The 16,918-nt window shown below is 41.1% G+C and overlaps 2 protein-coding genes across 2 annotated transcripts; both read left to right on the plus strand.

Annotated features, from left to right (window-relative positions):
- Positions 1–2,588: 2,588 nt before the first annotated feature.
- LOC124252994 (tubulin alpha-1A chain-like) lies at positions 2,589–4,104 on the plus strand. Its single transcript, XM_046686708.1, has 2 exons — positions 2,589–2,784; positions 2,975–4,104. The coding sequence occupies exons 1-2, from the start codon at positions 2,604–2,606 to the stop codon at positions 4,102–4,104; spliced, it is 1,311 nt and encodes a 436-aa protein (XP_046542664.1). The 5' UTR covers positions 2,589–2,603.
- A 4,731-nt stretch (positions 4,105–8,835) lies between these two features.
- On the plus strand, positions 8,836–15,368 carry LOC124253019 (tubulin alpha-1A chain-like). The gene is made up of 3 exons (XM_046686735.1): positions 8,836–9,033; positions 13,841–14,126; positions 14,239–15,368. The coding sequence occupies exons 1-3, from the start codon at positions 8,836–8,838 to the stop codon at positions 15,366–15,368; spliced, it is 1,614 nt and encodes a 537-aa protein (XP_046542691.1).
- Positions 15,369–16,918: the final 1,550 nt, after the last annotated feature.

Genomic DNA, 16,918 nt, shown 5'->3' on the forward strand with positions numbered 1-16,918 from the left:
AGTGAAATAGGGCGATAATTTGATACAATTGAGTGATCACCCTTCTTGAATAGGGGCATAACATTTGCATATTTCCACTGGCTAGGATATACTGATAAATTAAGTGGCATGTTAAATAATATGCTTTGTTGATTCCTCCATAGTCCCTTAAAGATTCCTTCCTTGTCCCTTGATGTTTCTTTGGGGGCGGTGGGGTAGCCTAGTGGTTAAAGCGTTGGTTCGTCACGCCGAAGGCCCGGGTTCGAATCCCTACATGGGTACAATGTGTGAAGCCCATTTCTGGTGTCCCCCGCCGTGATGTTGATTTAATACTGCTAAAAGCGGCGTAAAACCAAACTCAGTTAGTTAGTAATGTTTCTTTACTTATTCCTTATTAAAACCTTCATTATTAACTGATAGTAGTTTGGTGTTTCCCTGATGATTCATTCATAATTCCTTGATGGTCCCTTGATGATTCATTCATAATTCCTTGACGGTCCCTTGATGATTCATTCATAATTCCTTGATGGTCCCTTGATGATTCATTCATAATTCCTTGATGGTCCCTTGATGATTCATCTCTAATTCTTTGATGGTCAATTGGGGATATCCTTGTTTGTTCTTTGATGATTCATCTCTAATTCTTTGATGGTCAATTGGGGATATCCTTGATTATTCCTTGATGATTCCTTCATAATTCTTTGATGGTCTCCCCGTGAAGATCCGGGTTAGAATGAACCTTCAGTAACCCATGCTTGTCGTAAGAGGCGACTAACGGGATCGGGTGGTCAGGCTCGCTGATTTGGTTGACATATGTCATAGGTTTCCAGATCGATGCTCATGCTGTTGATCACTGGATTGTCTGGTCCAGACTCGATTATTTACAGACCGCCGCCATATAGCTGGAATATTGCTGAGTGCGGCGTAAAACTAAACTCACTAACTCTTTGATGTTCAATTGGTGATATCCTTCATTATTATTTGGTGACAATGGCGTCTGTTGTATATTGCAATGGCCCCTTGATGATTCCTTCATGTTTCCTTGATGGTTCATTAATGGTTCCTTGATGATTCTTTGATGATTCCTTGAGATCTAGAATGACATCCCACAAGCCCTCCGCCACTTGCCGCCCGCGATGACGTTTACAGACCCGTGTTGACAATGTCATAATGAATGCAGGTTTCATGGACATCAATATTATGTTTGTATATTTTTGTGATGTTATATCATATTTGAGGTAATCTAATTTTGATGAAGTGACTTTACAAACTGAAGATGGGTATTTTGTCATTGAGGTTTGGACAAATCATTCAAAATGTTTTGCATAATTGAGTATGATATCAACATAAATCAGTTTTTTCAAATTTTTAAGTGTGTGCTTTAGCTACTAGCTACATATTTTACCTCACAATGTGTATACGGTCGAGCTCAGAAGTAAACGCGAATCTTTCTGATGTTGCATATGAGGAGTACAGACTCCGTCGTGCACTTATAATATTGCTGCTCAGGCTAAAGTCAAAAGAGTCATAAAAACTACTGAAATTGGTACAGAATCAGTACTAACTAACAATCGCGAACAAAAGTATGCGTCATCAAACATACCCACTGTCATTCGTTTCTATTATCAAACTGTAAGACCAACTTGTCTCTTTCTGGATGCATAAATGTATCTTCCGACTTATCTTTCTCCCGTAAATGTGTCTTAGTTCTACTGTTGGTGAACAGTCGGTCAACTTTTATTTAACCTCAAATTGCCTTACTGTGACAACATCGGGTATGGCTGAAAACGCTAGTGTATCAACAGGCGAGGTTCATAATTATAGTCCGGGACTTCCACGTTAATGAGCTTAGCAGCCAATGCTACGGATTAGCGTCCTTGGCAACCGGCTGTCCACCACATATATATAAGTGTCGGAGCACCGGCTCTTGACATCAGACTTCTTCACCCAAGACAACTTGCAGTCCACGTGAGGTCCACATCTACCTACAACAATCATGGTGAGTGACGATATCTGATGTCAACGTGTAGGATATATCACATATCACGTAGCAAGTTATATGATATAATATATGTATATCATATCACATTTCAATAACAATATCTTGAGTGACAGGGGCGTAGGAAGGAAAATCTTCTTCGCGTCTTTTCAATAACGTAGCGTGGATACCTTAGTATTAGACATGTTCGTCTTTCGAGTGTTCGTAACCTTCTCATTTGTGAATAGGATTTTTATATACATTACAACTGACACTCTAATATCACATGTCCTCCCACAAGTTATAACCTCATATTGCGTTCTGGTAATAAATAGAAGTGTCGGACATCTATACAAACTCGGTCGTCAATCGGTACATCACTTGAAATTTGACATGAAATGTCACTTGACATGAATTATCAAGAAATAATTTCAAACTTGACAGACTTATAGATATTAATTCACTTATAAAACACATCCACATGTCATTCAGATAATTGGATACATTAAACATACATACATTCATTCAGGTTTACTTTAAACAATGGGAAGTTTTATATGAACTGAAATATTCTAAATATCCTGATTTCATTCCTTGTCTTCAGAGGGAATGTATCTCCATCCACGTCGGCCAGGCCGGAGTCCAAATGGGCAATGCATGCTGGGAGTTGTACTGTCTGGAGCACGGCATCCAACCCGATGGTCAGATGCCCTCAGACAAGACCATCGGGGGTGGGGACGACTCCTTCAACACCTTCTTCAGCGAGACTGGAGCTGGGAAGCACGTGCCCAGGGCCATCTTTGTTGACCTGGAACCAACTGTTGTTGGTAAGTACATTATATGACTGATGGTAATTGAATTCTTGCACGTATATATCACACGGTATGTTTATTACCGCTGTTCAAATGCTATAGGTGTTACTGTAACGATATTTAGGCAAACGTTCCATCAAATGATGCATGAATTTGATATTTAATGGCTACATCCCTATTCATCCTAAAACATACATATTTACAGATGAGGTCCGTACCGGCACCTACCGCCAACTGTTCCACCCAGAACAGCTCATCACCGGCAAGGAGGACGCCGCCAACAACTACGCCCGTGGCCACTACACCATCGGAAAGGAGATCGTCGACCTCGTCCTTGACCGTATCAGGAAGCTGGCTGACCAGTGCACTGGACTCCAGGGCTTCCTCATCTTCCACAGCTTCGGTGGCGGCACTGGCTCCGGCTTCACCTCTCTCTTGATGGAGAGACTGTCTGTGGACTACGGCAAGAAGTCCAAGCTAGAGTTTGCTGTCTATCCCGCTCCACAGATCTCCACTGCTGTCGTCGAGCCCTACAACTCCATCCTGACCACCCACACCACCCTGGAACACTCCGACTGTGCCTTCATGGTCGACAACGAAGCCATCTACGATATCTGCAGACGTAACCTCGACATCGAACGTCCCACCTACACCAACCTCAATCGTCTGATTGGGCAGATTGTCAGCTCCATCACTGCCTCTCTCCGTTTCGATGGTGCCCTGAACGTGGATCTGACGGAGTTCCAGACCAACCTGGTGCCCTACCCACGTATCCACTTCCCTCTGGCCACCTACGCCCCTGTCATCTCCGCCGAGAAGGCCTACCACGAGCAGTTGTCTGTGGCCGAGATCACTAATGCCTCCTTCGAGCCCGCCAACCAGATGGTCAAATGTGATCCCCGTCATGGCAAATACATGGCCTGTTGCATGTTGTACCGTGGTGATGTCGTCCCTAAGGACGTCAACGCCGCCATCGCCACCATCAAGACCAAGAGAACCATCCAGTTCGTCGACTGGTGTCCCACAGGCTTCAAGGTGGGCATCAACTACCAGCCACCCACTGTTGTCCCCGGTGGTGACCTGGCCAAGGTCCAGAGAGCTGTCTGTATGTTGAGCAACACCACGGCCATCGCCGAGGCCTGGGCTCGTCTTGACCACAAGTTCGATCTGATGTACGCCAAACGTGCCTTCGTCCACTGGTACGTGGGTGAGGGTATGGAGGAGGGCGAGTTCTCCGAGGCCCGTGAGGACTTGGCAGCCCTGGAGAAGGACTACGAGGAGGTTGGAGTCGACTCTGTTGAAGGCGAGGGAGAGGAAGAAGGAGAAGAGTATTAGTGTTACTCTTAAATGACTCTCAAATGTTCCATTGATGGAACGACCGAATAAAAAATGAATGTAATACATTGTTTGTCTTTAATTTTGAGCACTAATCTTAGTGCAACACCAATTAACCGACCAGTTCGGTTTGAGTACGGAAAGGGGCGTTGAAGCCTCAATAATATCCAGAGTGGCGCACTCCCCTTGACTTATGGCTCCCTCTCCCTGACGTTAACAGTTTCAAGTGAAAATGACACTCGAGTACCATCAGGGCATGAGGGTCATACACCATGAAACATATCATCCCACAAATACAAACAGTGACATCATCTCAATATGTCTGGTTAATTCAAATATCCATTACCACTTGAATCTAGTCTTAAACATACCATTGTATATTGGCTACTTTGTCAGTCATTTTCACCTCCATCCTTGAAAATCAATAGGTACCTGACAGAGGAAGTTTACCTTGAAACAAATCGTTACATTAATGCTCCACATAGTAACTTCACATCTTGATACATCATTTGCATGGAGGCTTTATATAGTAATTCTACCTTGAAACATCCAGTCACATACTGGCCAGACCTTTGTGTATCGGTAACGAGCTCTAAGATCTGACTTCAGTGTGACTGTAGCTTGAAACATCCAGTCACATACTGGCCACACCTTTGTGTATCGGTAACGACTTCTAAGATCTGACTTCAGTGTGACTGTACCTTGAAACATCCAGTCACATACTGGCCACACCTTTGTGTATCGGTAACGACCTCTAAGATCTGACTTCAGTGTGACTGTACCTTGAAACATCCAGTCACATACTGGCCACGCCTTTGTGCATCAGTAACGAGCTCTAAGATCTGACTTCAGTGTGACTGTAGCTTGAAACATCCAGTGACATGGATACTTGTACTTCAGACTTCTGTGATCTGACTTAGTGTCACTGTATCCTGAAACATCCAGTTATATGCGCACATCCACAATTACACGACAATGTGACAGATGAAACACCTCAGCACACGTATGTGTCTGTGCACGTGAATTCCATGCATGACACATGTTTGCGTGTATAGCATTCTAAACCTGGACGGTTGGTGATGATTCCTTGTTAATAATTTCATTAAGGTTTTTGGAAAGTTTTTACTGCTGTTTCAAATAATAAACTTACTAACTGGGCCAATATGAGAGATAAGTTACCGGAAGTTCAAGCTGGTTTCAGAAAAAATTATTCAACCATAGATCGCATTTTTACTTTATATGGTGTAGTTCAGAAATGTTTATCACGTTGTAAACACAAATTATACGTTGCTTTTATTGATTTTACAAAAGCATTTGATACAGTTGATCGTTATAAATTATGGTGTTGTTTGAGAAAAGCTGGGCTACAAGGGAAGATGTTTAATATACTAAAATCAATGTATTCAAATATCAAATCATGTGTACGTAGTGATTATGGTGTTACTGATTTTTTCGATTACCCGTCCGGCTTACGTCAGGGATGTATATTGAGTCCTCTGTTATTTTCATTTTTCATTAGCGAATTGTATTATGAAATTTCAAGTAACGGTAAGCATGGTTTACAGATGTATCCTGACACCATAGAAAGCCTCATGCTCCTTTTTGCCGATGATGTTATTTTACTATCTGACACAGTTATTGGTCTACAGAATCAGTTGAAGTATTGGATAAATACACTAAGGAATGGAATTTATCTGTAAATTTAGATAAGACAGAAATTATAGTTTTCAGAAAGGGAGGCCCTTTAAATTTTAAGGAGAGATGGTACTTAAATGGACAACGAATTAATGTAGTTAATGGTTATAAGTATCTTGGTATAATGTTTAATTCAACACTAAATATGGACAAATGTGTTTCTGACCTATCACTGCGAGGGAAACGAGCTTTACTTAATATGATGTCGGTTTCGCATAAACTTGGAGTTATTACACCTAATGTATTTTTCAAATTATTTGATACCCAAATACAGCCAATTCTATTGTATGGATCTGAAGTGTGGGGTTACCAAAGATTTGAATGTTTAGAAAGAATTCACCTACTGGCATGTAAAAGTTTCTTTGTGTTGGATTAGCAACTCCAAATAAAATGATATATGGAGAATGTGGAAGATACCCACTTTACATTAATTCGCAAATAAAGTGTTTAAAATATTGGTTTAATATCATCCATATGCCAGAACATCGGCTTCCGAAAATAGCTTATAACATGCTCTTTCATCTTGATAGTATCGGTAAGGTTACATGAGTATCGCATATAAGGTCACTATTATTCTCACATGGATATGGGTTTGTATGGTTTAATCAATCTGTTGGCGATCTATATCTATTTCTAAATGATTTTCGTAAAGTAGCAATAAATATGTTCTATCAAGGATGGCAATCCAACTTAGAAAACAGTTCACGTTATGATCTTTACAAAACGTTTAAAACGTTATTAGAGCCAGAAAAATATTTATTTGTTTTAACAAATAGTAACCTAAGAAATATATATATTAAATAGAGACTTGGCTTGTCAAAACTAATGATTGATTATGGACGGAATATATCACTTGAAAGAATACAAAGAATTTGTCCATTATGCAACTCTGCTATAGAAGACGAAATACATTTTACCTTTGAATGTCCTTATTATGCAGAAATACGAACTAAATATATACCGGAACGTTTCTCATCTAAGTTGAGTAGAATAGGGTTTGTTTCTATTTTGTAATATTTAAATTATCTCTATTTGTAAAACATGGAATGGACCTAAGAAATAACCTGTTGAATGGGATTTCAGATTTACCTTACTCTAAAAAGTCCTCCTGATTACCACCAGTTGTTAAATGAATGTTATATTTTTATCTTTTCCACTGTATCTACCAATCGGTATATTCTCAACCAGTGTATTTATGTAAACTTGTATATGGGTTGATGGCCTTTGATACAATAAAACACCTTTGACTTTGACTTTTGACTTTGACTCCCTTGATTGACTTTCATTGTCCCTTGATGATTCCTTGGTGGTTTATGATGATTCTTCGTAGAAGGTCAATGATTTGCTTATGATTCCTTGTTGATTCCTCAATCATTTTTTGATGATTTATTTGAAGTACCTTAGGGATCCCTGTATGATTCATGTAGATATGATTCCTTCTTTGTCCCCTTAATGCTTCTTTGACGATTATTTGATGATTTCTTAATGAACCCTTAATGATCTCTTTATGGCTCCCTTATAACCTTAGTGATCTCTACATCATGTCTGTACAGGAGAACGTCCGAGTATCTGTCCATTCGGGCCTCGTCTCCATTACCTTTCAGGAATGGACAGATACGAGAACTTTCTACGACTTAAAATACACTCAAACGTAACGGGGAATACAATGCAGATCAATGTACACCAAATATTTTTTCAGTTAAAACTTAATAAACCATTTCAGAATAAAATTATCGGCTTGTATTCGGTAAAAATATTAAATCAACTCTCCCGGTAGTGGAGACTCTTTGCGTCAAAGAACGAACTGCCACTTTTCACGTGCGTTGTATGCGTGTAAACCCGTATGTCTCCATTACTTCAACAAATGAAATAACTCGCACGTGCTTTGTACCCGTGTTAACCCGTATGTCTCCATTACGTCAGCAAATGTCATACATCTCACGTTTGGTTTGTATAAACCCGTATGTTTCCATTACTCTAATAATACTATAAAATGCACGTGATTTTGTGAGCGAAAACCCGATTACTTGAACCACGCGTGAGAAGACAGTCGTAAGGATGGACATCGATAGCTCAGATGTTGATGGCATGTTTTTGACCCAATCAACATACATGACGCAATATTCGGATATATCTTCAGATGAAACTGCTGATAAAGTTATTGTTGGTGACGTTTTGGAGGGTTTTGGTGACAACATCACTCAGTCGGATGACGAGTTAGTGGCATCTTGTATAGTCGCTGAGAAGCAATCAACGTATGACACTACGTATGAAACTGACAAGAAGGGAGGGAACGCGTCGGAGACGTCGGTTACCCACAGTGGCAGTCGTTTTCACGAACCCGTTCCTGACAGCATACTAAATGATCTACAAACCAAAAAGTAAGTACACGTTCATTTCGGATATTTACTTTAAATTTCGGATATTTACATTTAATTCTAGAATTTCTTTGAAAAGTATTAAAAGTAACGCGCACGATAAACTTTGACATTTGTACTTGATTTGTTTTGTATGTTTTCCCCGAACATGAAATGGAATTGGCATTTATAAAGTTATTGTGCAATAATAGTATTAAGCTAAATCTTACTCGTTTTCAGAAAGCTTCAGATATGTTACAACGTCATGTTGAGATTCGTATAGTTGATTCTGTTAGCGATTGTGTTTAAATTTTAGACCGTTCTCAGTTTACTGTCTGTCGTCAGTTTCGAACTCTTTTGAGTTTTTAAAGTTGAAGTTTAGTTTATAGTAGTTTATGATATCATACACTCTATATCTCGTCATTTGACTTTTGACCTTTCCGGTTTGCCGACAGCACAGCATCAAAAATGAAATGGGCTACAACTTTATTCGGAGAATGGCAAAGAAACAGAAACAAACTAGCAGCGGACACATCCAGGAACCTAAGCTCATTATGGTTCCACTGGAGGAAATGAGCGTTGGCGAACTGAACCATAGTATTTCTAGATTTGTCTGTGAGGTCCGACACATTTCCCGTCCGACACGTTACATGGACTTGCGACCTGCCTCCAATTACACATGGACAGCATTGACAAAGCCTACAAGTTCCTAACTAATGACGCCTTTTCGCAAATAAAGAACACCCAGGATAACATGATGAAACGTCGCGCTAAGGATCCATCCAGTAAGCCACCGGTTCAAGCCGAAGTGATCACGCCAGTGGAAGAGGAAGTTCTATGGGCAAAAGGTGTTCTTGGGCGTGATCACCCTGAGCAAGTATTGGACACTATTTTCTACTTGGTTGGGATTAATTTCGCCCTCAGGGGTGTCCAGGAACACCGAAATTTGCGCGTCGGAAGGACTTCTCAGTTTTCGCCTGATCTATACTGAGGACGTCTTATCTAAGTCCAATCAGGGGGGGCCTTAAGCATCGGAAGTGTAAAACAAAATCTGTGAGGGCCTATGAGAACGCTGACAAGCCAGAAAGGTGTTTGGTTGAACTCTTTGCAACATATTTAACCCATAGACCACCCCCAAAAACAGACAGTGACCCCTTCTACTTGCGACCATTACGAAAATCGATGGGCGACATATGGTACAGCAGTTAAGCAGTTGGACGCCAGAGGCTAGCTGCTACGGTGACGGACATTTGCCAAAGAGCTGGACTGACCGGACACAGAACGTCCAACTATTCATCAATTAAAACACAAATGCTTTTATAAAATCATTCATATGCGACTATGCATTTACATTATATATCTACAAAGTATAAGAAAGAATATGTATTACATATCAGTAATAATTTATAATATTTTCAACGCAAGACTCCCATATGTATATATTTTGTATGGTCAGTGACCGAATTTGTAACGAGTTCGGAATAACATCGTGGTATGTAGATTTGAATCTCCAGATCGGGAACTTTTTTGAAACCTTAATCACGACATGTTAACGAAGAAATATGTTTTTACAATATTTTTTACATTTATCCTTAACCCGAAGTACGGAATATTGGGAAAGTAAAATAACCTGTGGAAGTTGGTGCCTCCAAAAGAAGGACGTACGATAAAATTACACATAATAACCTGTGGCAGTTAGCGTGCACTCCATTGCAAGGGTTGTGTGGTGTGCTCAGAGCCTCCAATAGAAGGAAGTACGATAAAAACCGACATGAAATCGTTTTTGGGGACATTGCATGATATCATAGAGGTATATACACAGTGTAAATGACTGCACAATATCAATGAATAATTGATAAATATGATTTAAACGCACAGTTATAGGTTTACAACCAATAATATGTTTGTGCATTAACGAATGTCCAGATTTTAGTGGTGCTGTGTGGTATTGTGCATCGAGTCTAGGTCACAAATTAGTTGCAGTTAATCAAGTTAAGAACGTTTCTAGGACTTCAGTCCTGTACCAAATCGAAGCACATGTGACACATGTGGTTTAACCCTAGGCAAGTGAGGTTTTTTTTCAAAATTGCCTATGTTCACGTAACAGCGAATGGGTACCCGGTGGGGTAAGTTACAGCGCCTCAGAGGGAATTCATAACCAACCAATAACCAATTCATCCTATCAACTATATGAAAAGCAAATGAAACATGTACTCATTTTACAGCAAAACTGCAGTTATTCAACCAACTGAACTGACTCCCAAATTACATCAACAGCCATATTTGTTTGTATTTTGACATGTTTTATCTCAAGATTAAATTCCAGTCAAGACAAAGTTCATCCCATCACTCTCTTGCTTTTGTTCTTCCCTTTATGAAGCAGGAAGACTGTGATCACCGAACACTTCAGTGGGATACTTTGTAATTTCCCACAATAGTCTGTATCTTACTGTAACAACGCACCGCCACCAAATTCACATGGAACCAATTGCCCCCTGAAACCTCTTCTCAAAATCAGGTGCTCTAAAGACTTGAACAAGGCAAAACAGCAGTTCAACCATCTGAATTGTTCACTAAACATCAGTGATGACAACCAATGTTTGCTAAACGGGTAGACATATCCAGGCTTACAGGGGGGCGTGGGGTAGCCTAGTGGTTAAAGCGTTCACTCACGTCAAAGACCCGGGTTCGATTCCCCACATGGGTACAATTTGTGAAGTCTATTTTTGGTGTCTCCCGACGGGATGTTGCTGGAATGTTGCTAAAAGCGGCGCAAAACCATACTCACTTACTCACTCATCCAGGCTTAGGGATAGCACCCTCTTATCACATAATTTGTATGAAACGTTTACTGAATGTTTGTTGCTCGAAACAGCACGGCAGTTTTCCTGCCATGTTTGAGAGCCTGACCACCCGATCCTTTTAGTCGCCTCTTAGGTTGCTGAAGTTCAGATCGAACACGGATCCACATGGGTTGGAGATATCTAATCAAGTGATTCTCACCTTTCAAGTCACACGACAGAGCATGTATCAATAGTATTGAAACAAACAAAATGATCTTGATAATGTCTTCTGTGTACAAAAGCAGAAATTCTGCTGCTTATAAGTAAAGAAACATAAGAAATATGTTCGTACAAAAACAATTCACTACAAATGTGCATTCTATCTGCTCCCTATTCTCACATAAAGTCCAATACGGCATTCTGTGCCTACATGATCTGTTTTTATCAAGAGAAATGATCCCCTTTAGCAGCATATACATATATTCATTTCTAAATGAAGGTATAACTGATTGCTTTCGGTTGGCCATTAAGAATGAGGAGTTAATAAATTATTGTTTTTACACCATTTTGAAGACTATTTAAGTTATATACAGAAAAATCCGACTAGTGCATGTCTTACCACTTTGCTAGAACCCAGATCACAGAAACTAAATTATAACTGTATTCCAGACAAAATAAGACCATGGACACCAGGACATGACAAGGGGGATGTATTTTAGTAATTGACCCCAGATCGTCGGCGTGACGAGCGAACACTTTCACCACTGTACTATTCCTATGGCCCACCAAACAAGAACACGATTCACCCTCCTTCACACATACTAGGGACTCATTCTTAAATAGATGATACAGGTTCATCCATCTCTGTATGATCTTATGAATAAGTGAAGATACGTATGCATTTCGTATGTACAACAGACAAATACAAGGGTTTTACACATACTGAGTTGGAAAATCAAAGGTATATAACGTGAGTATATACCTGTAAATGACTTTAATTAACCAATCACAATCCAGTATTTACTGAAGTCATGGTAGAATTCATTTTTGCATTTTTAAAAGTAAAATTTTTTATATATTAACAAACATAAAATGTCACCAAATTTCAGGCATGTAAATATTGTTAGATAAAGATATATTTTCACTTTATAATCAGGAGATACTGGGTGACTAAATAAAGAACAACAGGAATATCTCCAGAAAAGAAGTGACAGCGTGGTGGAGGTATTTACGGTTTAACAATATTTCTACAAAATTTAGATAAGTTAATTTAACACCCCTTGTAAATCTGTAACAAGTACTGGAAAATCACCTTCAAAGTGAACATTCTTACCTCGTTTGTCTGGAATAAGTGATTAAGGTCAAGATTAAAAGCTCGGCTTACACAAATCCCTTTGATCATGTTCTGAGTATTGACGATTTGGTAATGAGCTTAGCAACGGTTACTAGCAATCAGCGTCCTTGACAACCGTCTGTCCACTACGTGTATATAAGTGTCCGGGCACCTGCTTTCAACATCAGACTTTCTCACCCCTGACAACTTGCAGTCCACGTGAGATCCACATCCACCTACAGCAATCATGGTGAGTGATACTGTCTATATATAAGTGAGAACCTTCCATGCTGTAGGAAATATAATGTACATTACTTGTGACATCATCTTGTAGGACATGACTATAATGTAAGGGGCGTATGTCGCCATGTTTGGGATTGGGATAAGCCCTGTCAATATGGTTCGCACCGTTCGCGAAACCGAGTATTACAAATGTGTGAAATTACATGAAATAAGATATAAATCAAGGCGAAGTGGTGTGTGTTCGATGCTCAGACAGTCTTCTTGTCAGTGACACCAGTTGTGGCTGCTAGTGGAGGCCATACACGATACTGAAATGCTATTTCCCATGACTTAAGTGACGTTACCGATTGGTTCAGTCTAACGACGATGTTTTGACATCATCAGAAAACTCGTCTGGTCATGATTAACGATCCAGTGTGTTCACTTTGAGGACTCATGCTGCTTGCTTAACTTGGTTTCATAAGCAAGCATCAATCTCTGCATTCGCCCCTGTTTCCCGTGATTAGCATTTCTTTTGGAACTGAGTATAATAACAAGCAACACGAGTTCTGATGCAAACCAGTGCAGCGCTTAGTAGTTGTAGTAGTTGCTTTATTCTGGTGAAGGGGACACCGGGCCATCATACAGGTACAGGGTATGATAAGTAACATGAGCGCTGTATATAATACACGTACATTGAGAACATTGGTGTAACTAAGATATTATTTCACAGATATCCCTTTGAAAAAGGAATCACGTTTCTTAGCAGCAAGAAATATATATGTTGCCAGATTCTTGCATATGTTTTGATTAGTGGAGCAAAATAACAAGACCATTTTCTATCGAGTTGGGAACATGTGATAATTTTGAGGTACAAGACTGGATCGCAGATCAAGGTAAAATGGGCACACGAGGCAAAAGTGAAATTCATCCTCGACAACTGGTATAATACTCAAAGGGCAAACACGTTCATTTCGTGGAATTTTATCATATCTGCCCGTTTCTATTAGAAGACAGTGATTAAAGAAAATTTGAAATATCAATTTGAAATAATTTTACATCGATAAATCGAACCAAGTTGTGGTATTGAAAATGATCTTTCATAGCAAAGAACAGTTCAAGTTTGGAGCAGGACAGAATATTTTCATGCCAGATTTAATTCTCAATGTCAACACATCTTTGCCTGAACTGATGTAAGAATAAATCAGCCCATCCAACACTCTGTTGAATCCAAACCTCTGCGAATCCGTAAGAACGCAACAATGATTTAACCTTGAGTGCCCAGCAAGAACTACGGTGCAGCGCTTAGTAATCAGGTTTCTATGAGTAAATGAGAAAATTGGCAGTTATATAAGACCTTACGTATTCGTGTAAATAACATATTCTTAACTTTCTCTTTCGTCCTCCAGAGGGAATGTATCTCAGTCCACGTCGGCCAGGCCGGAGTCCAGATGGGCAATGCATGCTGGGAGTTGTACTGTCTGGAGCACGGCATCCAGCCCGATGGTCAGATGCCCTCAGACAAGACCATCGGGGGTGGGGACGACTCCTTCAACACCTTCTTCAGCGAGACTGGAGCTGGGAAACACGTGCCCAGGGCCATCTTTGTTGACCTCGAACCAACTGTTGTCGGTGGGTACTCCATATTTTCATGTTTAATTCAAAACGCAGTGGAAATGTGCAATTTCTTGGTCGTTCGTTTAAAAATAATATATTCATTTAGTATGATTATTTGTGTTATCAGATGAGGTCCGTACCGGCACCTACCGCCAACTGTTCCACCCAGAACAGCTCATCACCGGCAAGGAGGACGCCGCCAACAATTACGCCCGGGGCCACTACACCATCGGAAAGGAGATTGTCGACCTCGTCCTTGACCGTATCAGGAAGTTGGCTGACCAGTGTACTGGACTCCAGGGCTTCCTCATCTTCCACAGCTTCGGTGGCGGCACTGGCTCCGGCTTCACCTCTCTCTTGATGGAGAGACTGTCTGTGGACTATGGCAAGAAGTCCAAGCTAGAGTTCGCTGTCTATCCCGCTCCACAGATCTCCACTGCTGTCGTGGAGCCCTACAACTCCATCCTGACCACCCACACCACCCTGGAACACTCCGACTGTGCCTTCATGGTCGACAACGAGGCCATCTACGACATCTGCAGACGTAACCTCGACATCGAACGTCCCACCTACACCAACCTCAACCGACTGATTGGGCAGATTGTCAGCTCCATCACTGCCTCTCTCCGATTCGATGGTGCCCTGAACGTAGATCTGACGGAGTTCCAAACCAACCTGGTACCCTACCCACGTATCCACTTCCCTCTGGCCACCTACGCCCCTGTCATCTCCGCCGAGAAGGCCTACCACGAGCAACTGTCTGTGGCTGAGATCACCAACGCCTGCTTCGAGCCCGCCAACCAGATGGTCAAATGTGATCCCCGTCATGGCAAATACATGGCCTGTTGTATGTTGTACCGTGGTGATGTCGTCCCAAAGGACGTCAACGCCGCCATCGCCACCATCAAGACCAAGAGAACCATCCAGTTCGTCGACTGGTGTCCCACAGGCTTCAAGGTGGGCATCAACTACCAGCCACCCACTGTTGTCCCCGGCGGTGACCTGGCCAAGGTCCAGAGAGCTGTCTGTATGTTGAGCAACACCACGGCCATCGCCGAGGCCTGGGCTCGTCTTGACCACAAGTTCGATCTGATGTACGCCAAGCGTGCCTTCGTCCACTGGTACGTGGGTGAGGGTATGGAGGAAGGCGAGTTCTCCGAGGCCCGTGAGGACTTGGCAGCCCTGGAGAAGGACTACGAGGAGGTTGGAGTCGACTCTGTTGAGGGCGAGGGAGAGGAAGAAGGAGAGGAATATTAGTGCCTACCTTAAATGACTCTCAAATGTTCCTTTTGATGGAAAGACGGAATAAAAAATTGAAAAATATTGTTTCACTTGCCTTTCTCTTATTGCTTCACAAGTGTAAGACGTTAGGTATGTTATGCGACATTTACTGCAAACCGTTACGGCATTGGTATGTCACGTGTACAAAAGGTAAGTTCTTAAATTTCAATAACTGGACAGTACAGAAGTAATTTTGGTATTTCTTTGTATATCCAACCACATACATACACGGGACACCACGAATAGGCTTCACACTCTGTACCATTGATGGAATCGAACCCTTCTTGTCGATGTCGGTGTTAACCACCCGGCAACCCCTCAGTACGTCACTGCCACAATTTCAGATATGGGTGAACGATTAGTAAAATGTATACACTTCTTTGGTGGAAAGATTGTTCAGGTAAATTGACTAATTAATCATCAACAGAAACAAAGAATCAACAACAGAAAAACAAAGCAATAAAACCTGTTTATATAAATACCAACACTCTTCCATATTCCTAAAGCATTTGTGTCAATTTAAATGTCAGACCACACCATCGACATACGTGCTTGAGTTCCCAGCAAATAGCGCTGATGATGCCTCTATAGTGGAAAAAGCCAACCCCAAAACGCTTGAACATACGATATACACGTCCAAATAGGGGATGAACATGGCATCCGTTTTGTCACTGAAGCGTCAAATTTAGAAATTGTTGCATGTCTGCCATTAAACTGTTTGAAAGTTTTACTAAATTTTGAAACCTTAGTCAAACAACTTTTGAGCAAATTCGTATGACGTTCATCGTGGGAAGAGCATGCTTGGCTGTACCTTACACATTTTGAACACCAGCATGGCCCAGGATTGATATTCCAACAGGATGATGTCGTTCCACACTTGACGAGACTTGCACAAAGTGTACTGTCCTGTCATCTAATTCCCCGGATGTCTCCCCCCTTAGCATGTGTAGGATGAAACTGAGCGGCGTCTACGCCATGTGCCAAATCCGCCACATAACGTTTGTGATATACCAGCAGAGTTGCAGAATATACAAGCCAATTCACAAGCCTTCCTTCGCCATTTGATGGACTCTATACGTCGGTGCGCTGGACTGCTATTCTCGACATTGTGACATTGCTGCTTGGACTCGTACCATCGATGTCACTGACATTAAACATGCTGCATATGGAGATGTTGTATTTCTGTTATATTTTCAAATTTATCATGAATGTTTTATTGTTGGGGCAGTGAGTGACTGAGTTTGGTTCTACGCCGCTGTGGGGATACTATATGTGCAATGTCTATATAGAATCAGTTCATGAATAGCACATCAGCTATAACAAAGCACTCCAAGTCTGCTGGTTAACCTTGTGTGGCGCAACCTGTGCGAGGTTTCACTGGTAGAGTGAACTCAGAAGAAGCATTATTTCATGTCATATTTTGTGAAAGCATGAAAAACATCTGTAAAATGCTGAAGTACCTAAAACATGCATACACCCCATTTGTATGTTTATAACGTTCATCAGCAGATAATGACTGTCACTAA

This window comes from Haliotis rubra, unplaced genomic scaffold, assembly GCF_003918875.1.
Source record: "Haliotis rubra isolate DU_JTF1 unplaced genomic scaffold, ASM391887v1 Scf53, whole genome shotgun sequence".
Taxonomy (NCBI): domain Eukaryota; kingdom Metazoa; phylum Mollusca; class Gastropoda; order Lepetellida; family Haliotidae; genus Haliotis; species Haliotis rubra.

Coding starts and splice junctions, on each gene's coding strand:
- LOC124252994 (XM_046686708.1), top strand. CDS start 2,604: ATGGGCAATGCATGCTGGGAGTTGTACTGTCTGGAGCACGGCATCCAA. Junction 2,785..2,974: donor CCTGGAACCAACTGTTGTTG/GTAAGTACATTA, acceptor ACATATTTACAG/ATGAGGTCCGTACCGGCACC.
- LOC124253019 (XM_046686735.1), top strand. CDS start 8,836: ATGGACAGCATTGACAAAGCCTACAAGTTCCTAACTAATGACGCCTTT. Junction 9,034..13,840: donor GGCGTGATCACCCTGAGCAA/GTATTGGACACT, acceptor GAAAATTGGCAG/TTATATAAGACCTTACGTAT. Junction 14,127..14,238: donor CCTCGAACCAACTGTTGTCG/GTGGGTACTCCA, acceptor TTGTGTTATCAG/ATGAGGTCCGTACCGGCACC.